Genomic DNA, 25,499 nt, shown 5'->3' on the forward strand with positions numbered 1-25,499 from the left:
ATGATCTAATTTTCTACTCATTTGGTAACTTAAAGGAAAGAAAAAAGGATTAAGATATCAAAAACTAGAGTAGCGGTTGTCACTGAAGTCATGTCAATTTTCCCCATTTTCTTGAGTAGTAAATCTTTGAGTTGCTACCAGTAAAGGCCATAATTTTGTGTGTGCTTTGTCCCAGTCCCAGCCAATGCAAACAGTTTCTGCTCTCTGGGAATACAAGGATATCAGATATATTCGCTGGCACAAGCAGCACTTCATCCTCCCACGTTTCTCTTCTAAGACCTCTCTACTAATGTGAAGGGTACAGCACCCCACCTCTTCTCCTTTTTCCTGCACACCGGCCATCCCACAAACACTTGAGGGTATAAGACCCCCAATCTACCTCGTGAGAAGCGGAGGACGCCTACACACACTTCCAGTCTCTCCGCTCTTACACACCCACGCCCCCTCAACAAGACAGAACCAGAAACAGCTGAATACAATTAGGACTGACTGGCTTTAAATTCCACTTGTTTCCCTGAACACAGAAATACAGGCATGAAAAAGTCATCAACATTTGCAGCAAAACAATCTTGGAATAACTTTTTTGGATACTGTTTTCTACAAATGGATATTGACAAATCAGAGGAAATGTCACTGATAAATATCACTGAACCTAAAAGAAAGCACATTACTATAAGACAAACTGAGAGAAATCCAAATTAGTCTCCATTTTCCATTGTGTAGAATATTCTTATCTTGTAAAAGCAACAGGCTGTTTTTCTTTGTCCTCCTGTCTCACTGCACTGTATCACTAATTCCAGCCTGTTTTCATTGGAGCGAGGACAGCACAACCTCCACAGAGAAAGTGTGTTGCTTTAACAGAATCTGGTGGAGACCAAAGGTTCCTACTAAAAATCTGTATTTTTCCATATGTAGTAAATTCAGAAAGGCAATCATAATACCTTTCTAATATTATAGCCATACTGGGGTGGAAGGCCCTTTTCTTCAGTAAAACAGAAATACCACAATCAAAAGTCCTCCATTTAAAGTTTTACTTTTACTTAGAGAAAATTTGGTTTTAAAGCTTTTAAAGGAAATACACTCATATATTTTATTGCAGCAGATGGTGAGGAAATCAATACCACTCTTATGTCTGCACAATAAATATAAAGTTAAAGCCACCAGCCAGTTAGCTTAGCTTAGCATAGAGACTGGAACCCCATTTTACAGGGAATTATATGTCAGATTATTTCTTGGTAAACTGTCATTTTTACATCAGTTTTTGTATGTATAAGCTAATATATGTATGTATGCTAATTATTAAGCTTTATGGGTACAGGAAGGCAGCTTTGGTTTCCTTCAGACAGAATCAGTCTGTCTGTTTCCTGCTGTTTCCTGGTTGCTAACTGGTTGCTGGGTGTAGCCTATAAGCACCATACAGATGAGGGAGAGGTATTGATCTTTTCATTAAACTTGCAGCAAGTTAAGCAAATAAGTGTGTTTCACTATTTATCCCCATTTTTTTCTGTAACATCAAGTATTTATGACCCAACAGTAAAGTTGAGTTTCCTATATTAAGAGCTTCACACTCAAAAACTAATCATCATACTCTCTGTGTGGTTTTATTGAGAGTGGCCTAGAAACGTAAACACATTTTAATTAAAATGTTGCCAAACTGTGATCTGATTGCTGCACAGGCAGACATGATATCACCATTTTCCTGAACAGCCTCACCCACTTTAAACCAGTGAAAAGAACACAGAAAAAAACACAAATACAGAAATCTGTTAATCCTAACAAATAACCAAAACTGTTTTAACTTTGGCAGAAGATTTGTGTAGCAATGTCTGAAGCTAACTGAGAAAACAGGGTCTTCAAAGTAAAAGTATGTTATATCAGCAAAAAAGTATCAAAAGTAAAAGTATCCATTGAGCAGAATGCTTTGTTTTCTTAATCAATATTAACATGAAATGTAACTAGTGACTAAAGTCATCACATACAGGAAATGTTGAGTAATATAAATGTAAAGTAGTATGAAATAGACAATATTCATAGTAAATCAGTATTGTACTTTCCTCCACCATACCCACATGTTTGGATAACTTCTCTATTACATGTGTGAAAATGACACCTTTCTTTGCAGTCTCAGGCAGCTCTCCTTCTAAAAGTTTGGTATTATAGCTCATAAAAGAAACATTTCCTCCAGGAGTCGTCCTGCAGGAGTGGCTCTGCTCCCTGACTGAGGATGAGATGCAGCTGCCTGTCAGCTCTGGATGAGTGGGTGGGAGGGAAAGAAGGAGGGAACGAGGAGGAGGCCAGATGGACGGGCAGCCGTACAGGATGCTGTATCGCAGCACCACTTAGTGCTCTTCATTAATGCTATATGCCTTAAGCCTAGCGTCTAAGTACAGCAACAAAGAAGCAGTGACCTATAGATGGTCAAGAGACTGATAGACTTACAAAGAAACAACAGCTCAACTCAAAAGTATGAATGATGAATGATGAATCAGAGTGACCACCAGAGAATGAGTCAGATACTGCAACTTTTAAATATAAAATATACATACTCATCAATACGTGTAAGAATAATCATGTGACGTGATGTCTGAGAGCTCAAAATAAGTTTTTAAACCTTATACTTCATCCAGATATATAAACGACGTCACAGTAGTGATTGTGGTTGTTCAGCAGCTGTGTGTTCAGCTCACAGTGGATAAATCACAAGAGGACAGAATGGGATCAGTGTGTTTCAAAACTTGCTGCTGAGCTCAAACTGTTACATATCGGCACTCCGGATCACATGTGAGCCGAATCAGGCTCCTGGCATGTTTTCTGCATGGTCATAATGTGAAGCACATTTTCTCAGCACGGCTGGCATGCAGAGAGTCCAGAGAGCCAGGAAACAGCTGATGACGAAGGATTAGGACTGAGCCAGGGAGAATGGGCCGTGCTGCATCAGGGGCCCGGGGAGAAGAGCTCTGCTGTAGTACATACCAGCAGCCTGACGCACAGGGAGAAAAATCCCCGCTGGTCAGAAGACAAATGAAACTTCACTATGTTTTACAAATCCTTGCTGTAAAGATTTGTCAGAGTAAATCTACTGTTTTAAAGTAAAGAAATGTTCTGCAGGAGGCACACTGCCAATGGTAAAATTATGACATGAATGCCATAGAGGCTAATACCGTTGATGGCAAAAGTATGACATGAATGCAATTTTCCAACAGCTCATCTACAACAACAGTACTAGACAATGCCGGGACTAAAATATCCACAGAGCCAGAGAAGATCAAAAAAAACTTCAAAAGAAGTAAAGAGGAGGAGAGCAGCAGAGCCAAAACACATGCCAACAATGTTTTTATTACAAGCGATGCTAATTCAGATGCTCCCATATCAAAAAGGTCGTCAGTAGACGGAAGATGGATGTGCAGTCGACCAAACCGACAACTAAACACCACAGCAGCCGTACGTAGCAGGGAAGTGGGGGAAGCTTTCAGGTGCAAAACATATGGTGGATTAGAGCGAAAAGACATGCATGCCACATGCGTCTCAGCCATGGAATAGCTCACATTGCTGTAACGTAACTCATTCCAGGTACTAAAACCTTCTGCTGTGATGAATGAGAGGAGATGATTCAACAGATTGTTTATTTCTGCTCGGCTCTGCGCACTTCAGACGAGACTGAGTTAGTGGTTTATGAGAGGTTGGGTGACCAAAGCATTAAGCTATAAACTGAGGCTGGTATGTCTTATCTCTAAAAGGGGATCCATCCCCAGTTAAGGAGGGCTGCTGGTGACAGTGACTGATGCCATGTCTGATATCACCGCATGGCCATGGCTTTTCAATGAGCTTCTCCATGTAGCTATGCAAGAAGATTGATTCTGCACAGGGGAGGAAAGAGACTGATGGTTTAGCGGCAAGGACCGTCAGTTCACTCAGGGTGACTGAGGAGGGCTGTATAAACAAGCCCTTTAGCAGTGAAGCACAAAGTGGAGCGCATACAAACAGCCTGTGCTGTAAAGCCAAGTGTGTGTGTGTGGATCTGGGACCCTGGGATACCTTGTCAAACGTATTCTCTTAGCGAGAAGGTAAACACTGTTGAAGTTTCACTGCGTAAAGAGTGAAAAGGTGTCTATGTACAGAGATGCAAACCACCACCATGTTGGTGTTTGAACAGGTTGCTCACACTCTTTCTCATTGTAATTCCTGTTGTGTACACATTCAAGTATGCGGGTGACAAATACCACTAACACAGACACATTACCATTAACTAGCAACAACATCCCACAACAAAACAAAAATTGTCATCTGGTGTTAAATGAGATTTTTTTTTTTTTTTATCGGTTTAAATCAAAGAAAGTTACATGAACCAACAGTCCAGAGTTGGAGCATCCTCCCAGAAACAGACAGCTATGAAATTCAATCTGTCACAGTGGGCTTCCCATGCTGGCTAAGTGAATTTTCACCACTTTGTGCAGTACATCTTCACGCCTGGCAACAGCTGGCAAGCGGCCGTGACTAAAAGTAAAATCCAAGACAGTGACAGAGAAGTAAGACCTCTTACCTTCAGAGTGATCCCAGACGCATGGGCAAGTCTTCCCTCTCTGTCCGGGGAGGTTGCCGGCCAGCAGTCGGTCTCCTCCCTGTGAAATCAGAGGAGAGATTTCCAGCTGTTTGTCTCTACAGGGGCTGCTTGCTTCGGATGTATGGATCCCTCTGATGTTCAGAGTCTGAGGTTAATCTCCGCTGTCCCCAGGCAGGGCAGTCCACTGGAGGAGGTACCGCTCTGAGCTCAGCTGTTTGTTAAGTCAAATCACAGCACCGCAGGGGTCTCTCCTCTCTCTCTATCTCTCTCTCTCCACTCTCACACTCTGAAAACCACTCCCAATGAGTGCTCTAAGTTTTTTTTTTTTTTTTTAAAGGGTTCCCAATGGAGACATGCACACTCCTTCTCTGACAGATTCACACCAAGCAGAGTGTCAGTGAAGCTGAGAGAGAGAGAGAAGAAAGGAGGGAGGGAGCAGTGGAGGGAAGTTGAGCAGAAAAGCAAGAGAGGGAAGTTTCAAAAAAGGGAGCGAGCTGAGAGGGAGAAAACATCAAAATACAGATCGAGTTCTGCTTGTTGTTGTTAGGTAGCAGGCTCAGAGAGGTCCTGAGCCGGAGTGATTTGTTTATGAATGGAGTGGCGAGCAACTGGAGGTGAACTGAGACAGTCTCTATTGGCAACAGCAATCTGGACCGCATCTAACCCCTCCATAAAACAACAAACACAATAAAAAGGAAGAGAAAGAGTGAGAGAGTGAGTGAGAGGTCCAGGCAAGAAAAAAAAAAGGTTTTGGCAGAGCATGTGGTGCCCTGCTTTGGAAACAAACATGGAAGTCTCAGTTTCTCAGAAAAATAATTTCACTTATATAATCACAGTGTTAAAATGAAAGTGTAAAAGAGATTAATCACATAGAATACGTTAAACTTGGGTGAACCTGTATTTCTCACATGGTGCGTCTCTTTTTTCTGCCTTTTTTATGTCCTCTCTTTGTCCCACATAAAATAACTCAACACCTCCCTCTCTCCTCAGCCCCCACCCCCTCTGTCTCCTTTCTCTCCTCTTTTCTCTCTTTCATAAACGTGCACACAAACGCCATGCAAATACGTCTGGTTTTTCCAGCGCTGGCCCTCTTCCTAATTTCTCCCTTTCCCAGGATATGAGCGGATGGCTTGAAATTCATAACGCAACCCCGCAGCTGACGAAGGCCCTTTTTTTCTCTCTAACAAGGGGTCGGGGCAGACGAAGAGGGGAGGAGGGAACAGGGGCTAAATTGGACGGTAACCATGTTCTCCTCTAATTGTGAGGGTAAATCTAAAAGCCCTGCTAGCGGTAATTAGAGAGCCACTGAAGCCCCAGTTATTAGATAGGAGGGGAGCAACACCACACAGGACTGTCCCACTTTAAGGTCTCTCTTCTTCTGTTTGTGTAATTAACACCTCCTTGCAAATAATCTGTTTTAAATCCATCAATTTACCCCCATAAAATGTAGCTGCAAGAGATAATAGGTAATAATGCAGCAATAATACACATCACGTTCACATATGCATTCCATACACAATCTTGAGATGAGACACAAACTCTGTCTAAACATCCTGCAGCAAACCATAGCTCCGGCAGGACACACTAGGTGGAAGTCTTAAGAGAGTCAAGACAGACGTGTCTCACGCAGTTGCTGCATTTTGTTATCATCTAAAATTTCAACATGTTGTTGCAATGAAGTGATGGCGAAAGAGGACACGGGGGGGTGTCTGTTGCTGTATATTTGGCAGCTGTCCTTGTTTATTCGTACAGCTTGACAGAGTGGTACACCACTTAACAAACTGGATGCCAAATCATCCTGCCACAACAATACTCAGCCTATTCAGCCTATCTGAAGAGCTGAAGAGTGGTTTCTCTGCTGATCTGGACCGTTGCCATGGCTGGAGTGCAACTGGTGCAACCACCATTTATGCTTGTTGCAAGTTTGCATTTCACTGTGTTTTGAATAAGGCTGGAAGTTATCTCTCTGGGCCCACAAGAGGAGGGGGTGGGTGGGTGGTGGGTGGGGGAGGTTAGAAGCAGGAAGTAGCGGGGGTGAGGCCTGGACCTGGAGCTGAACCCAACTCACCTCTGATAGATAAAGATGGATGAAGCCATTAAAGGTTTGATCTGGAGTCAAATTCATTTTAAGTTGGACCGATAAGGGGGTGTATGAGTCAGAGGCTCCTTGAGGCTTGATTCAGATGATGTCATTCAGGACCAAACCTGAAAATGAGCCACAAAAATAAGATATGCTTAATATACAACAGCAGCAATCGTCGTAATCATTGTTTTAAAATTACATCACAGAAATAATTTCACTGCAAATAAAACAGCAGAATTCAAGCAACAACACAGATCAGGATAAATACACTTTCATCAGTTGACTGGTCAATCAGCAGCAAATCAATTCGCCACTATCAATCTTATTTTTTTTAAGAAAAGAAACATTCTTTTGTCCTTCTCCAATATGATGATCTGCTACTTTTCTTTGTGTTTTAGCCTGTTGGTCATCATGACATTTTTACAGACAAAATGATCAAAATATTAATAATTGGCAAATTAGACAAGGAAAATAATCGTGAGTTACATACAGAACATCATAAAGAAGATTAAAAGCCCAGAAATTAATGAAACTAAGGCTGGCTGGTGACCTCAGTGTGAGCTTCATGTCTTGTCAGCTCTTTGCTCAGCATAGTGTCAAATAAAGGCCTACCAAAAAAAAAAAGAAAACTCTTTTAAAAAAGAGAGAAATTGAAATGGGGGATGACAGAGGGAAAGTATGTTAACTTTGTGTTACTTTTGTCTCACTTGTCGCATCTGTTCCGTGTTGTTGGTTGGTGAGTGTGGTTGGATTACACTCAAAACACAAAAAAGAATTTTATTCAACTGTAATCACATGATCTGGTTTTAAAGGTCCAACAAAAAGGAACAAAAATAAAAATGTCATTTTCATGTATTAAGAACAGGAACCTGATGTGGTCCTGCATAATGAAATATTACTTCAATCAAATTTGTGGGCTGTTATATCTCTAATTAGGCAAGTCTAAACACAGACATAGTGGGTGAGTATACACACCACCTCACACTCTATGATCAAATAAAACAACCATAACTGAAGTGGTGACTTGTCATCATCAACCTGAGTGAACTGCTCAACTTGTAAAGACCACTTTTTGTTTATTGAGATATTATGCTAAAGGGGGCTGAATCATCCTTATTGTACAGAATATAAATAATATAAATCATTCTCTACTTTTCAGTGTCTGACTGCCATGGAGAAACAGAAACTTACAGACATGCTATAAGGGTTTAGCACTGGATAAGTACTGTTTGCAAGCTTTTTGTAGACTGTAAAAGGTCTGAGTGGAAGATGAAAGCTCTGGGTGTGTCTGGGCACCTACTCTTTTTCTAACACATGTGAGCTTTTAGATTTGGTGAAAAGAGGATACAAGTCTTTTATTAGTTCCCCCTCAATGGACTTTAACGTCTGTGCAACTGCAAGGGGACCAGTGGGAAGAGTGTTTATGCTCCACTGTTTAAAATGAATTACTATACATGGATCATCGCCTACAGTAACCCCTCATTTAGATAAATATTAAAGATTTATACAGCCTGAAATAAAAAGCACAGGTTTTCATTTTTGGCACACAGCAGCAGAAAAGTGTAAGCACTGGGGTCTGAATGAAGACATTTTTAGTCCTATTTTAGGATGATGTAATGCTCAGGCAGGTTACATAATACACTCTGTACTGCACATTAATACACTAATGTGTATGAAATGCTAAAACCACATTCTTTTATTTTTAGCCATGCTGGTTTTCCTTGGCGGTTATGCTCTCATGTATAAATTTTCACAATACATGTAAGCGTTTGATGTTTATGTTGCACTTGCTTTAATGCTCAGTCCTGTGGCATGTTTCTCTCCATTAGCATGAGCCTGCTTCATGCTACCAGCTGACAGCTGTTATAGCTCATAATGAGTGTTCTGACCAAGACACTGGCATGAATCTTTTATGAATGTTTGAGCAGATTGAGATGCAGATGAACCCATAGATGAGCTTGACAAGTGGAATACATACATCAACTAAATTTAAGAACAACCTTTGTGTGTATTGATCACACAGTGTGCTTGGAAACAGCCTGTTTGTGACTGTCAAGGATGTCTGACCAAGTAAGTTAACCTCCAATATTAAGTTTTTTGCTGCCCTCATGTGGTTGTTTTAAGCAGGGACATGGTGGATGATCGACATACTTACCTTCACTTTGCCATTACTTGACTTTAAACTTAATTTGAATGGCCACTTTTTGTATTTGTTGTACATTATAGCAGTCTATACACTGCAGAAACAACTGTAAATTGGATGTCTTATCCAAGGGAAATCATAAATATCACAATTGTAAACTCATTTTTGTTTCCGTCTTTGTTTGTTTGCTTACGTGTCTCTGACTTCCCTGACCTCACTGTCACACCATAAAGATAAAATTATACCAAATTTGCCTCCCTGCACTTTGAGCAATAATTTCGGGGGAAACAATAAGAACAGGACAATATCTTATCTTAGGCTATATGTGGTTTCTTTTTTTTATTTTGTTTCTTTTTTTGGGAGTGAAAAAAGGAAGCTGAACGCAACAGTCAACAGAAATCATTTAAGGATGTTCAAATTTGTCCACAGCACTGCCTCTTGATCAACATGCAGTACATTAGGTCAACTCATAGGTGAAATACACACTCTGAGTTGGCTCAAATAAAGAAAGGTAGTGTCTCTTGTCTTTATTCTTCTATTCCAATACATTTCACAGGCAAATACAGAGCTTTTTAAGCCACAAGATTTGTCTGACTGCTACAGTTACTTATTCATAGACTGGCATCTTACATTTAAAATATATGATTAGCTTGTAAAATGTGTCACTTTAAGCTGCCCCTCTGTATATTAATTCATCCAACATATTAAACTTTATTAAAAATAAAAACAACCTAAATAAATTACCATTAAAATGAACTTAATGTCCATCCTGACCACGTAGGAAAACACTGAAACCTTACTGTATTTTTAAAATCCTGTCTACTGACAATGACATTCTGCTGCCTAATTAAAACTTCTACTTTATTGATAATACTTGCTTTTACATGTGCTTTTATTTGTTTTTACATCGTGATATTGCTTTCAATATGCGTCCTCCACCACTGAGCTAACTCATAGCCTACTTTAATTCACAATATCTCACCTGAATGTCACATGAGCCCTGTATACGTGCACACGAGCGTGCACGGGCGCGCGCACCTGTATGCAACACGCACACCTTACACGATGGCCTTATCACAATGATCCACCAGGGCAGACCGGGTAGGGTCAATGTCCTCACGTAGCCAAGAGGAGCGGGCAGGTGGGTCGCAGGTAAAACGTGACGTCATGATGATACTTTTGAACTCCTCGGCAGTAAATCCATAAAGGTGTGTAGCCTCGCTGCACAGGGAGCCTGGCAGTAATAAGCCTGGACCTTAGACTGAAGTGAAAACAGAGCGCCAGAGCCCGCCGGGAATAAACACAGAGGCCTAACATGCGCCAAGAGGTTTGAATCACCGAGGTCTACCATCACCACCCACCTGTAGAACGAGGACACCGGTATGTACCCCAGCTCACAGTCGGCGAGACACCCGGCTCAGACTCTGTCAATGAGCGCTCAGTATATCCCACCTCCTTATGACTTCACCGGCTATCATCACGTCCCGGGAGTCAGTGACCCGTCGACGAGCGCCTGGAACTCCATTTACGCTCCCCGGGATGAGTACCCGTACAGCTTCCCGGGGTCAAGCCCCAGCACCGGGCAGGTCAGCTTCACCTCGGAGCTGAGCGGCACGCCCACCGCCGCTGGAGGGGGGTCGTTCACCCCCTACAACTACATCTCTGGACAGGACCCTTTCAACAGCAGGAGGAGACCACATGAATCCATCAGACCATCCGTTTCAGGTGGGATTTTATTATAACATATATACTGGATACAGCCGTAGGGGTCAGCATGTTGGCTTGTTATTACCTGTGTGGTGTGATTAAATACTGCATTGGCTTATGAGATAATTAGAAAATGAAGCACTTGATCATTCTGGGAAAAACAACTGCTTCTTTGAAGTAATCAAAACTCTAACCTGAAGTTTTCATGTTGCTGATCTCAAATGAGATATTGTAAATACCACACACTAACAGGAAAAGCATCATCTAGATAACAATGATAAAGGATGCTCAAACAAACATCATTTTTAGTTAGATAGGGCCCTTGGTGCAGTCACATGACAAACTAAACCCCAGCAGGTGAGTTGGAGTACAGATGACAGATATGGTAAAACACTTTTTCCATTCCAGGAACCATTTCAACATGTACACAGTCAAACCAGACTGCACACACATTCATCAAGCTTTTCACCTCTCCCTTCCGCCAGTGTCAGGGTAAGATGTCAATGCAAAGCTAACAGCGGAGTCTGCAGAAGTGTCGCTCCCCACCCTCTCTGTCCACTGGGTGGGTGCAAAAAGGTGACAGACTGGCGAGATAACGCAGGCACTGCAGAAAGATTGCAGAAGTCACACTTCGTCTAAAGGCGAAACCCTCAGGCCTTGCTGATCTGTGTGTGTGTGTGTCTCCGTGTGCGTTGGTCTGCCTCGATCGATGCTGTCACATGGTCATGATTTCAAATCGATAACCCTGACTCACCCTTTCCTAGGAGTGTGTGTGTGTTCCTGCGAGAACATGCATGTCAATGAATAGCTGCCTGTGTAAACACCTATGTAAACACCACTCACCGAGATAAGGAGAGCCACTGATGCAATGTAGTGGGGAGTCTTTACATTAGTTATAGTTAGCGTGATTAATAGAGTTGATGAGGTTTTAAGTGGCGCCTGAACTTGAACCTGGCACCAGACTTCTTCACATTAATCATCTGTTTGGCCACAACTCAGGCTTTGCATGACTCACTGACATCAGAATTCTTGTTGTTGGTATTACTGGAAAGAATGAAGACAAACAAATACACTGGGAGGGATAAAACACCTATTCAATCAATCTATCAATCATCCAAACTTGTATTGATTGTTTTACTAATTCAGGATTGGGGGTTTTTTTGTGTCACTTAGGAGGGAAGACTCGCACTAAGGACAAGTACAGGGTGGTGTATACTGACCACCAACGTCTGGAGCTGGAAAAGGAGTTTCAGTTCAACCGCTACATCACCATGAGGAGGAAGACAGAGCTGTCAATGGCACTGAGCCTCTCTGAGAGACAGGTGAGAGCACCGGGGCGAATTAAAGAAATTCTGAGAAATGGTGAGGTTATTTTTACACGTGTTTCCTCAGTCACCTAAAATGAGACTGTGTAATGTTTGAGCATGAAAACTTGATCTTGAAAACTTGACCTTCGAAAACACTCACTAGTTTTCACAGCAATCAGCTACATTTAGTAGTTGTTACTTTTTTTTCTCCAATAGGTAGCTCTTTCTGAACAACGGCCACTGTTGCAATTTACAGGAACTACTGGTCACATTAGACCAAGTAAGGCTGTGGCTTTAAAACCCCCGGAGTGTACTGGATTGAGCAAATGCGTGTTTTGTTTCTTATGAAATCAACTTCTCATTGGAAGAGGCAGAATCTGCTATTTCATCTTTGACAAGTTACACAGTGTCACTTTAATGGTTGGGTGCCATATAGGGTGCAAAATGAGGCAGCAAAATGTTTGCCACCACGGGTGAATGTGACAGTGGTGAGGAGTTTTTTTCATGTGATTTTCATAGTTGATATCTTAGTTGTCCCCTCATGGTGAGTTAACACAGCACACATTAGCAGAAAGTTCTTCAACAATCCCATTTGGAGAAACCAGCTTTATTATAGAAAACCTCTATAAACCATAATGTTATGTGGCCGAACAAAGCATTTTACATAAGTAGCGTTAATGGTGAAACCCTCACTCTTGCTCTCATGATGCTCTTATTGTTATAATTGTTTCTTCCGCCTTCCTATTCAGCTTGTTAAACCCACAGCTGAGTGCAATGGTTGCATCAAGTATTTCTGGGAAAGTTGAAATTACAAAGTAGATGTGGCAGAACAAGAGAAAGTTGACACAGAAACAGAAATCATTACAGTTTGTCACAAAGAACGTGACAAAGACACGGTTGAATGGAAAATATGAAAAAGGGTCACTTCCTGTTTTTATATAATGAATATGTTTGTTTTGTTGATATCTTATGTTTGTGTTTATCTGCATTTCAGGTGAAGATCTGGTTTCAGAACAGACGTGCCAAAGAGAGGAAAATCAACAGGAAGAAGCTGCAGCATTCCCAGCAGGCCTCCACGACTACACCCACCCCGCCTGTTCATGGTGGACCCGCTGACATCCACATCACCACCAGCCCCAGCAGCAATATTTTGTCTGATGCAATATCAGAGGAATACTAGGTGGATTTCATGTGGAAGACTGATGTGTACATAGTTTTGTTTTTTTATAAGTTTAACACAGAATGATGAAGATGATTCACATCAGTATGTTATAATGCTGCACTTTCTGCCTTTCACAATAACAAGCACCACTTATCTTTTGTACTGATCATCCCCAGTGGGGGTTTTTTGCTGACCACAGGACTTAAACTTGTTTATCATCAAACGTATGTGTAAGAAGTGGTGGTTGAATTGATGATGAAACTATCAGAAGTTCCTTTTTTTAACCTGAGGGCACGTTGAAATGTATGTGGCTGAGTACATAGGCACAGTAACATGTAGATTGGTGACAAATGCTGGGACACCACAAGCCACCAGAACTGCTTCAGTGGGCCATTGGCATTATTAAGTCTCTGAAGTCCACTGGAGGGATTGAACACCGTTCTTCTAAAAGATATTTCCTCATTGTGTTTTGATGATGGTTGTGGAGAGCACTGTCTAACATTTGTGTTCAGTCAAGTTGAGACCTGTTGACTGCAATGGCCATAGCATGTGATTCACTTCATTTTCATACTCATCAAACCATTCAGTGACCTCTTCAGATGACCATTCCCATCAGGATAGAAATGTTTGATCACAGGATGAAGGTGATCACTCAGAATAACTTTGTATTGATTTGCAATGATCTTTCCCTCTAAGGGGACAAGTGGCCCCAAACCATGCCAGCAAAATGCCCCCCCACAGCATAACAGAGCCAATGGAGTCCCTCCCAGTAGGGGTCAAGCATTCAGGCCTGTACAGTTCTCTCGGTGTACACCACGTGTGCTCACTCAGTTGTTGAGAAAGTGGTGAGCAATGACTCATTTGTCTATCACCTATTTCCACATTTCTGTAGACCAGTGCCTGTGGTCTTTGCACCACTGAACTCTTAAATGTGCATTCATCTTTGTAATGAGGGGTTTTCGCCCTGTAACCTTAGTATAATATCCCTCTGTGTGTAACTGTCAACGGACTGTGTCCTGCTGATATGGTCTGATCACGTCCTGCACTGACATTCTCATCAACATCTGAGGAAGAGCTGCACTTCTGTTTTTCCTTACATGTCACACTAATGCTCAAGTATCACAGTCGTCAGATGTTTGCTGTCAACCACAATTTCAGAGCCTATTTACTGATGTCTTTCTCATGGATCTAAAAGCAGATGTCAGTGTAGACACTGTTCCTATTGAAACAGCAGCCAGCTGAACTGACCTTGTGACTGAAGTGCCATCTGTGACCTAACAATGAACCTTCTTTTAAATTCACTTAAATCTTTTCCTCTTGCTATTTTTATACAAAATCCGAATCAACTGGGCCTGCTCAGCATTTTTATACATGCCATAGAGCATTATGGGCTGTAATTGTTCAATGCAGTGCCTCTGAGAAGAAGCATCTACATTCATTATGTTTCTCCACTCATTTATTATTTTATTTTAACTTGTGAAGAAAAGAGGAATAATGTGTGTTCTTCTTCTCTCTTTTTTGCTCTGACCACACAAGAAAATAAGTCTCAGAATTATACTTTACGTATAGAAAAATATAGCTACTACAGATATTGCCGACGCCAATGTATTAACTTCTTCTTATTTTTTAGGGAAGTAAAATGAAACTACTTCATCTATTTTGTAATTTGAATTTATGGGAAATAGAGCGAGAATGTGTTGTGTTTGTTACTACTCAGGAAAGAAAGGTTATGCCAAAGTCCAACAGCCCCTTAATGTTTTTTATTGATACAGGATATATAATGGGAATGGACTCACTAACAAAGTACAAACCAGTGGGTTTCAGTCAGGGGGAGGAAGGCAGCTATATATAGCGTAATGGAGGAGGTGAATGCACAGAAATAAAAAAAAAAAGTAGGAAGTAAACGCAGTGAAGCTCGGCTGGCAGTTATTGTTAGACGTATAAAATATGACATAAAAAACATTTGGTGAAAACTTTTTTTTCTATTATATTGAAATATTGTTGTTCTTGTTGTTTAGCTGCAACATTTCTGGGTAATAAATGTGTTTAAAAATGACCGTGGAGTAAGACATTCAGTCTTTAGCCACATCCTGAAAAACAGCTGCAGATAGCTCAACCACATGACACATGATCTACAGTCACCGTACTGCTAAACGCCGACATTCAGCTTTGTCAGGAACCTGGAAGAGTTTAAAAAAAGACTGTTTTAAAGTTTGTACTATATATGGAAGAGATAATCACACACCTGTATGAGCCACTGTTAGTCACTTTAAAGATGTTAAGTGGTAAATGGTTAAAGGATTACAGAATTTGTGTTTTCCAAAATAAACCACAGTTCTACCAACTTGCTGTGCAATTTGTGTTTTTGTAACCAGTGTGGGCAGTGAAGAATTTCCCTCTTTTCTCTTTCAGCACGTTAATCACAATAGTGTAATAGTCTGTTTGTGCCCTTAAAAGTTGCTTTTGATGTTTGTAAAAATGTGTTTTGCTGCACATTTTATAAAAAAGCAACTTAGCACAGAGGTTTATTGATTAGGTTGTATTATCTGTTCATTAGCACCAACCACAGTCACAAGCTGTGGATCTATTTGCTTTCACTGCACCACAAACCTCTGAAACATTTCCACTGAGAAAAGGTTCTTCATAATTGCAATTACCTCACTTCTGTACCATACATACATAATAATATGGGCTAGAGGATTGTAAAGTAGTAATTCAGCCTCTGGCTTCTGACAAATGTTTTCACACTAACCTTTATATCTTCTGACATTGCTTTTCTTTGCATCCAGTTTAACAACTGAACTTTACATTTATGCTGAATTTGAAACAAGAAGTACTGAATCAAAAAATCATTTAGTTTGCTGACAAATTCTTTAAACTTTAAATTAGAAGTCACCTGAAAGATACATTCGATCAAAGACTTACATGACCAGGATTGAAGAACTGGCACCATTCAAAAGTCTGGTTTTATAGTTTAATGGCTTTGGCATGGCAAGGTAACATCACATGAAAGTGTCACGACAACGCAAAAAAAAAAAAAAAATCATCTGCTTTTTATGAGGAAAAAAATTAATGTTTGATTGTGGTTCAACCAAATCTATCAAGAGTTCATATGCAACAGCTTAATTTATCTGGGTTTACTGTGTCATGCACAAATAACAAGGTTAACAGTTGAAACAATACTCAACAAGTTGTTACCCATACAGATATTATGTTGAACAGGCTGTCTTATCAGATGGCAAAAGGATACTGGATTGTTGGAGCAGGTTTATTACACTTCTCCAGTGTTGTCAATTATTTGCTCAGTAGATTATGTCAGTCAGAAGTTCAACTGTGTTTCAACAAGAGGGTTCAACTAAGAAGGGATCTGAGATGGTTGTTTAAGGACACTACAACTATCCTGGACCATAAACACCAATTTTATGGCTTTGTGAATCAGCTGAATAGTAGTCCAATGCTGTCAACCTTTAACCTCAAACTATCAAACCAAATCAAACATGCAACCTCTGTCTTTAATTAAAGCCATGTGTTAACATAACTTAAAAAAAAGTAATTGAATGTGTACATTTACACACACATGAACACACACACACACACACACACACACACACATTCATACATATATGTATGTATGCATGCATGCATTGCAAGAATTTGCAAAACATTTGCAGCTAAAGTAGTATGCAACAGAGAGGAACTGAAATAAACAGAACTAAAGTTCACCAAACTAATTTAGAATATTTAGTGCAACCAGCCTAAGTCACGCTGTCTTTCATGTGAATATACTTGTAGAGTTCAGAGTTTAGGAGGGTGTAACTGAACAGAGAAAACCAACTGTGAATTGAGGGTTTGACCCGCCTGACCAGGTCCACACCCACACCAAAAGACTGCTGGCAGAGGATCATATTTAGCTTTGACCTGCATCCATTTACAGCTTTGACACTATACAAGTTGTTGTCTCCAGAACAAGCTTTGTACATCCTCCTGTAACCTAAGAGTCAATAAGTCAATTTCATTCCAAAATATTTTAAAACTTAAAATCTCTTGTGCATTACCATCTAAGTCTGACTGACTTCAAGAGGTTAAAATGTGGTACTGAGCTGTTTTATGTGACTAAAGCACTGCTTTCAGACAGAGAGTTATGCTGAAGAGAATGTAGTGATCAACCTCTGCACATTCATGGTTCAAAGTTTTTCATTTGTCACATGTTCAAACAATAAAACCTGTGAATCTTGAATCTTGCAGAGGAGTTACTGGTAGCTTAAGGAAATTCTCCTGTATGAGCATATATCCTGCTAGTGAATGTGCTCTGCATTTTACTGTCTATCCCTTGTTCAACTGCACAATGCAACTATTAAAAGTGGCTATAAATTACACATTGATCTACTTGATCAAGTCCTCAGTTGCATGCAGTTCAATTTAACTGATAGTTTGCTCTGAACTGATTTTCTACTAATCCCAAATAATTTGCATAATGTAAATAACCACAGTGTTTCTCCTCCAAACTTTAAAGTTGGAGCATAAATAAACCAAAATCTGAGTTATTAAAGTTGAGTGTTGCTACGGTTGACAAACTCTGATATCTCTATTTATGCTCTGTCACGCACATTCTAAACTGGAAGCCACAAAGGCAAAGGAAACACATTGAACTAAATATAGCAAACGTAACTTGATGGTGGTGTGATACACACATCTTGTGCCCTCAGAATCTGACAAGTTGTTAAGTCCATTTCCTCTCGAACAACACATAGTATACATCCAACAACTTGAGTTTACTCGGTTTAGTAAGAAGTGACTATAAGTGTTACCATTTCAAATTTCAGAGGCAACTGCATATATTGTAGTTACAGGCAATTCTGAGATGTAATTAAATTGGTTATTAAAAATTGTATGTTATTTATGTCTGCATCTATCAAAACACAAACATGAACTAACTTTTAGTCTAATTCTGACTTTATGTAACATGATTCAAATTACACAATCCACTCAAAATTATCATTGCATTAAAGGGATATCAGATTTAACTCGTCTTACAAATGGTTTGAACACCCTGTAACCAGGTTTCTTAAATATCACACCATGTAACTATTTTGTAAGACCGAGCTCAAGCCTAAGAAAAAGCAGAAGTGCTTACACCATGGAAACAAGTACTTGCTTACAATGAATTTCCCGAGAGACAAGACATTTCTATACAAATGAATCTCTAGCCTAGAGAGGAAGATGGTGGAGTTTGACATTAACTCCCACACACACGCACACGCACACGCACACGCACACACACACACACACGCACACACACACACTCATACACCAAACCCATGAATAAATCTATTTTTGCAATGCACACTGTACCTGAGTTTATTTTATACACTCTGACCCTCAACTAACCCCTGCTTATTTGTTTAATTAACACAATTTCATTTAAGTTAGTGATAACTTTTTTACTTTGACGTTAAGTTAAAAGTTGCCATTTGAGATCAGCAGACCAGCATAAAAGTACTGGTGACACTTATTCAGAGGACCATAGATTACTGCAGGGTACTAAAGCTAGACTGACTGCAATGACATTGCTATCCTTAGAATTTGGATCATCTTTGTGGCAAATTTACAGTTAAGTGACACTGCTGCTTATAAATTAAAGGAAAATTAAAAACAAAAATGTGCTGTTAAGATAGACAAATCTTTTTTTTTTTTTTTTTTTTTTTTTTTTTTTGCAAGAAAATGTTAAATAATCCACCACAGCCATTCACAATGTGATTTAAATGTGCCATTGTAATTTTCTTGGGCTGAGTTGGAAACGTTAAGCCAAAATGTGGCATAACACTGGATGATTTGATGCCCTGTCACAACCAAGAAGTACAGTAAAAGTACAGAAACCACAATATGTATGAGCTTTTGTGCACTGTATTTCACATTAAATTAAAGTGAAAGTCCTCGGGGGCATTTAGACGAACACCTCCTTCCCTCTATCTGCCTTAAGTGGTGCAGTCTTTGTAAGAATACTGAACACTTCAGATCACCTGTCTTTATGGACCTGGGCGTACAAGCAGTCGTCTCCTGCTCGTTCAACAGACTGCCGAGGTCGCTGCGGAAACTTGACCTGGCCGTACTCCACCTCCACCTCTGCCCTCTTCTGCACCTGCTGCCCCTGCCGCTGCATGAACCTGACGTCTGCATAGGTTAATTCCTGCTCATCTGTCTCCTCTGCAGAGTGGAGGGAAGAAGTGGAACAATACATCATATCTAATGCCTGAATGCAGTTAGTGAAAACAGTGGATTGTTAAGGAAATTGTTCAAACTATTCCTTCAATCTATAGAAAGATCAAAGAAACAGCATGAACGCAATGAGTCAGGAAAAGGGAAGTTAGGTTTTGTACCCTTAGGTTTGTCATTTTTCTGTTTCTTCTGACTACAGATGACAGCCACCCCGACCAGTACGAGTATTACCAGTGCTAAGAGTACACCGGCTATCGCTACCACATTGTTTTTTCCTGTGAAAAAAGACAAAAGAGACACACCAATGGTTAAAAAAGCAGACATTACAGGTGTTTTATGTCACAGACAGAGGAAAAAAAGAGAAAATGACATTAATGAATCCACTGCAGCAGAGTTAGTTTTCACTTACTAAAGTACCATGGGTCATCACTGATGGAGGAAGTCACAGTTTGATTGGAGGATGTGACATTAGTAATTGTCACTGTGTTGACAGTCTCCTTACCCACAGTGGAAGTCTCCGTGGTAGGGGCTGTTGTCAGCTCGATACACAGTGTGTTAGTGGCAGCAGACACCCACTGTGATATGTGTGTCCCATTGGATAAGGTGCAGTTGATGAAGACTATGGGAAAGAAACAGATCAACCATGACTGATGTACAGAGTGATCGTAATCATCAGTGTCAACATCATCAAGCTGTTTCCAACTCATGTTCTCACTCACTACATGAGATCCTCTCTTCTCTGGAGACACTACTGACGTGATTCCTGACTGAACAGACCAGATGTCCTGAGACGTTTTGTTTCAGAATGATGTTGTTAGTCTGATTTCCAGAGAGGAGCTCAGCATCTGTCAGTGTGTGTCCATCCAGAGTCAAATTGTACTGAGGACTGTCCCCTCCCTCAGAGGAACAGGACACCCTCGTCCATCCCTGGGACAGACACTCAGAGACCAGCAGGACAGAGGACACAGGAGCTGAGGGAAAAACACTCACATGATGTTTTGATATTAAAACTGAATCTGTCATCATTCACAGTTTCTAATACAGAACAGGGCAGGCACAGAATATAGATATATGTCAAATATGAGATGCAGCTGTCAATAGAATATGAGATGTTTGTGCATTTTACGAAATTACACAGCAGGCAAAAAAAGTTATTTACCTTGAATGAACAACTGTAGAGTCTGTGGCTCTGATTTCTTTCCATTTGAATCATATGTTTGGAGGGTATATTCACCACTGTCATTCCTGCTCAGGTTATTGATCCTAAATGTTCCATCACTAAAAGAGGATCTGTTTTCTATCTGGTTAATCAGTTTTTTGTTCTTTCCTCCCTGGAGTATTGCTGTTTTGTTGTTCTTCTTCCATTCATATCTTAATATTTCTGAGGCGCTGTCCATCAGCTGGAGGACCACAGTTCCTCCCAAAGCTCCATAACACTGAGCTCCATCCTGTCTGCCATCACAGTAGGCTTCCATGCCTAGAAAATAGGTTTTAAGAGAAAAGAATATAACAGTGTTGATCATTTCATTTACCAGAATGACCATGACAGTGTTTCAGACATATGCAAATATTGACCTAAAACAGAAATAGTGTCTCTCAGACCACATTATGCAAACAGGCGTTCATTGTTGTGCAGCTGAGCATTACACAGGTTCAGCTAACAGTGCTGTTTTCACTGTAGAGGACAGTTTGATGTATCAGAGTAAGAAAAGCACAGGTGTAAATAATAAAATTAATTGTGGCTGAATTCCATTTAGCTGCTTGTGTGTCAGTGTTGTGGTTTTGTTCATGCTGCCTGTCACACTGTCATGACTTACTGTGACACTTGAACAGAACAAACTCATTGTTAATGTTGTTAGTAACATCTGTGCTTTTCCTGCAATGACAAGTCACAAGGTTTGCTGTGGAAAAGCCTATTTAGTCATTTAGTTCATTCAGTTGAATTCTTATAATAATTAAAAAATCATGCTGTTATACAAATTTTGTGCAAACATAAAGAAGCTTGATTTAAATCAATCCCAACTCCTAGGATACCAAATTATATGTCTTGAAAAAAAAAAGATGCACAAGGCAAATGAATGAGTTCTGTTTTTTGTGATGTAATGGATATTTTAAGGGGGAAGGTTCATTAAATGTCTGTACTGTAAACAATTTTTTAAAATTAAAAATTAGTTATTATTTAGTTACTCTATCATAATTTCTGTATTTACTGTAAGTGCATGTCCATGTGGAAATGAAACTGCTGTAGAGTTCAACTGACCCTTACAGCTGAATTTATCAGCAAAAAACATGACTAGACATGATCCCAATGAGGCATAAAAATATATCGCTACAAAAAATGTTGCCGATACATAAAGTTAAATATTAAAAATTGAACAGCTCACCATAGGAGACCCCGAGCAGCATCAGCAAAAGTCCAACCACAGCTTCCATGTCTCCTCAGTGTTCAGCCTCTGTTGACCCAGTTAGCAGCTTTCAGACAAACTCCTCTTCTTCACCCAAAATCAAACACGTGTATCCTATTCTGAACAACCTGAACGTGTCCTGTCAGTGATCAGCCCGAGAGAAGAATGTGTGAAAACTTTGATCAAGCGTAGCGTTCGTGTATTCATATTTTTGTGGGCAGAGAGGAAAACAGGAAGTGATATCAGTTTCACTTCCTCTTTTGGTGAAAAGAGGGCCTTGGTGTGCATGATGGACTGAGTGGAGGAGAGGGAAATATTCCTCCTTCAGACTGAAAGAGGATTTAAGACATGACATGTCTGAGACATCCACCAAATGAACAATTACAAAACAGATCTTGTTATGTTCGGGTGACACTGTACAACTGGTCTCTCTGTTTCATCATCTGTGAGAAAATAAGCAAATGGTACATCATGATGCACGTTTCTCATCCTTGAACATATGATAACAAGTTTAATTTCAATCACAGCCTGATGCTGCCTCAACCTCTCAAACTGCCCTAAAACCACTTCCTCATCATTGTTACAACAGCATGTTCAGTATGAAAAAGAAATTTAGGCACAAAACGTATTTTGGTTTAAACAGTGAGGTCTTCAGATATTGGGGGTGGGGGGATATTTTGAATTACTGAAGGAATTTTTTAAAAATTAGGTGAATGACATCTAGAAGTTTATTTATTGTATTTACATAGTGGAGAACAATGTTCAGTTCACCTTTAAAACCACTTAAGGATTTTTTGGATAAACATAGACACCACTGAAGTATAAATGTTTAACTATGTGAAAATACATTGTCTGTAAATTAAGGATTATGAGCCAGTAAAACACATTTAAGTGAAGCGAACAAATGTAAATATGAATTACATTTTTTTAGAATGTGATTTTGAACATTTGAACATTTGTGATAATAATTATTGCATTTTTTAAAACACAATTTCAACCTCTAGCTATAGTGGCAAAACAGCATGATACAGCCTCAGACTGTAACTGCCAGCTACATTAGAAAAGTTTTATTTTCAAAGGGAAGCAGAGTATTTGCTTCAACTGGTTATTTCAGTTCTTCAGTTGCACTGAAAATACACACAAGATCATTAAATATAAACCTTCACTGTGCAGCTTTCTTACACTGGTCTAAAGCTCATGCTGCTTCTCTGTCATGTTCATGGTTTGAAGTTTAAATTTATCATGTCATCCTCTCTCTCTCTCTCTCTCTGTCTGTTGTCCCCTTAGATTATGTCGCCCTCTACTGGCAATTTGATTAGAGGCAAATGGCTAAAAATATTAAAAGACTTGTGACATTGTAGTTGCAAGAATAAAGAGGCATATTTCACATTCAGTATCTGAAGAGGCAGATGGTTTCAGACAAGCCTCTTAAAGCAGTTACTTCTACATGATGAAATGATTTGGTCATGAAAATATTATTTTAATGATCATTATTTTTCTTGAAATGTTTGAATGTTCTCAGCAGAGAGTCTCAGTGAATACAGAATCATCTGTGATCAACAGTAATGTCTGTGTGAACCAATAGAGGGAAACCTCCCACCTACTACAAGTGAGTCCTCTCAGCAGTCATTAAAGGGACAGTCCATGAATAAAACGTTAACAACAGTGTGGATATACATTGTTTTCACTGTACAGGCAAAAGGCAGAAGTAGTTTTATAAAGAACAAAAACATGAGAGCATTTTCACTCTAAACAGTATTTTCACTTTCATACAGACACATGAGCAACCACAGCAAGAGAGGCAACACTAAAATGTTGTATTCAGAGAGTTAAAGTTCAGATGCAGAACTTCACATTTCAACCATCACAACAGAGTTAGCTGGGTTTTCCATTCTTCCTGGGATGGCAGAGCCTTCAGCTTTCATGGATTTCTTTTTCTTCCAGGCAAAATAGACGATAATCCCGATCAGTAGAAGAACTGCCACAGCTGCTCGCAAACCACATATGAGCAGAGAGTGATCTGTTTCTATAAAGACACACAAATCACATGTCAAGTTAGGTCTGTGACAAGAGAGTTAGTTTTTACTCACTGATTCACCATTATTTACCTCTGATGGAGGAAGTCACAGTTTGATTGGAGGATGTGACATTAGTAATTGTCACTGTGTTGACAGTCTCCTTACCCACAGTGGAAGTCTCCGTGGTAGGGGCTGCTGTTGGCTCAATACACAGTGTGTTAGTGGCAGCAGACACCCACTGTGATATGTGTGTCCCATTGGATAAGTTGCAGTTGATGAAGACTATGGGAAAGAAACAGATCAACCATGACTGATGTACAGAGTGATCGTAATCATCAGTGTCAACATCATCAAGCTGTTTCCAACTCATGTTCTCACTCACTACATGAGATCCTCTCTTCTCTGGAGACACTAATGATCAAGTTCAAGTCGTATGCCCATGATGTTCTGCCTCACCTTTACAGGTAGATATATTTTCTTCTCTGGAGACACTACTGACGTGATTCCTGACTGAACAGACCAGACGTCCTGAGACGTCTTGTTTCAGAATGATGTTGTTAGTCTCATGATTTCCAGAGAGGAGCTCAGCATCTGTCAGTGTGTGTCCATCCAGAGTCCAGCTGTACTGAGGACTGTCCCCTCCCTCAGAGGAACAGGACACCCTCGTCCATCCCTGGGACAGACACTCAGAGACCAGCAGGACAGAGGACACAGGAGCTGAGGGAAAAACACTCACATGACTTTTGATATTAAAACTGAATCTGTCATCATTCACAGTTTCTAATACAGAACAGGGCAGGCACAGAATATAGATATATGTCAAATATGAGATGCAGCTGTCAATAGAATATGAGATTTATGTGCATTTTACGAAATTACACAGCAGGCAAAAAAAGTTATTTACCTTGAATGAACAACTGTAGAGTCTGTGGCTCTGATTTCTTTCCATTTGAATCATATGTTTGGAGGGTATATTCACCACTGTTATTCCTGCTCAGGTTATTGATCCTAAATGTTCCATCACTAAAAGATGATCTGTTTTCTATCTGGTTAATCAGTTTTTTGTTCTTTCCTCCCTGGAGTATTGCTGTTTTGTTGTTCTTCTTCCATTCATATCTAAATATTTCTGAGGCGCTGTCCATCAGCTGGAGGACCACAGTTCCTCCCAAAGCTCCATAACACTGAGCTCCATCCTGTCTGCCATCACAGTAGGTTTCCACACCTGGAAATTTTTGAAAAATAGGTTTTAAGATAAAAGCATAATTTCACAGTTTTAATCATTTCATTTACCAGAATGACCATGACAGTGTTTCAGACATATACAAATATTGACCTAAAACAGAAATAGTGTCTCTCAGACCACATCATGCAAACAGGCGTTCATTGTTGTGCAGCTGAGCATTACACAGGTTCAGCTAACAGTGCTGTTTTCACTGTAGAGGACAGTTTGATGTATCAGAGTAAGAAAAGCACAGGTGTAAATAATTAAATTAATTGTGGCTGAATTCCATTTAGCTGTAAGTGCACGTGGAAATGAAACCTGACTGTTAACAGCTGAATTCATCATCATCAAAAAAAGAAGCATGACTACATATGATCCCAATGAGGAATAAAAATATATTGCCACAAAACATATTGCTGATATATAAAGTCAAATATTAAAAATTGACACATGAATAAAGTTGAGCAGCTCACCATGAGAGACTCTGAGCAGCATCAGCAACAGTCCAAACACAGCTTCCATGTCTCCTCACTGTTCAGCCTCTGTTGACCTGGTTAGCAACTTTCAGACAAACTCCTCTTCTTCACCCAAAAGCAAACATGTACGTCCTACACTGACCAGTCTGAAATGATTAGTGATCAACTTTAGAAAAACTGAAACTAAACAGGGCTTTGT

At 40.0% G+C, this 25,499-nt stretch overlaps 3 protein-coding genes across 39 annotated transcripts in view; 1 reads left to right on the plus strand and 2 right to left on the minus strand.

The window, feature by feature from the left end:
• The window catches only part of pdgfrb (platelet-derived growth factor receptor, beta polypeptide), a 30,068-nt gene extending 24,869 nt beyond the window's left edge, over positions 1-5,199 (minus strand). The window contains exon 1 of the mRNA XM_018699479.2: positions 4,541-5,199. The gene's annotated coding sequence lies outside the window, so the exon portion shown is untranslated. The remainder of the gene's footprint in view (positions 1-4,540) is intronic.
• A 4,648-nt stretch (positions 5,200-9,847) lies between these two features.
• Positions 9,848-18,695, plus strand: cdx1a (caudal type homeobox 1a). The gene is made up of 3 exons (XM_018699565.2): positions 9,848-10,512; positions 11,668-11,816; positions 12,796-18,695. The coding sequence occupies exons 1-3, from the start codon at positions 10,170-10,172 to the stop codon at positions 12,979-12,981; spliced, it is 678 nt and encodes a 225-aa protein (XP_018555081.1). The 5' UTR covers positions 9,848-10,169; the 3' UTR covers positions 12,982-18,695.
• LOC108899225 (hemicentin-1) overlaps positions 15,924-25,499 on the minus strand; it is a 28,249-nt gene continuing 18,673 nt past the window's right edge. For 9 of the 37 annotated variants that reach the window (XM_051072252.1, XM_051072249.1, XM_051072250.1 and 6 more), the window contains 6 exons: positions 24,507-24,824; positions 24,079-24,319; positions 19,899-19,912; positions 19,589-19,798; positions 19,341-19,454; positions 15,924-19,167 (listed from right to left, as the gene is read on the minus strand). In XM_051072252.1, coding sequence (XP_050928209.1) covers positions 18,980-19,167; positions 19,341-19,454; positions 19,589-19,798; positions 19,899-19,912; positions 24,079-24,319; positions 24,507-24,824 — 1,085 coding nt within the window. In that variant the 3' untranslated portion in view covers positions 15,924-18,979. Of the gene's footprint in view, positions 19,168-19,340; positions 19,455-19,588; positions 19,799-19,898; positions 20,151-23,043; positions 23,611-23,692; positions 23,885-23,984; positions 23,999-24,058; positions 24,320-24,506; positions 24,825-25,499 lie in introns of those variants that run through there. The other 28 variants (XM_051072279.1, XM_051072282.1, XM_051072265.1 and 25 more) reach the window with 21 other exon arrangements.

This window comes from Lates calcarifer, linkage group LG8, assembly GCF_001640805.2.
Source record: "Lates calcarifer isolate ASB-BC8 linkage group LG8, TLL_Latcal_v3, whole genome shotgun sequence".
NCBI classification, from domain to species: Eukaryota; Metazoa; Chordata; class Actinopteri; family Centropomidae; genus Lates; species Lates calcarifer.

Bases quoted from the DNA above. Each gene is read 5' to 3' on its own strand.
- cdx1a (XM_018699565.2), top strand. From the start codon at position 10,170: ATGTACCCCAGCTCACAGTCGGCGAGACACCCGGCTCAGACTCTGTCA. The intron at 10,513-11,667 runs GTGGGATTTTAT...TGTGTCACTTAG, and splicing joins CATCAGACCATCCGTTTCAG to GAGGGAAGACTCGCACTAAG. The intron at 11,817-12,795 runs GTGAGAGCACCG...TCTGCATTTCAG, and splicing joins TGAGCCTCTCTGAGAGACAG to GTGAAGATCTGGTTTCAGAA.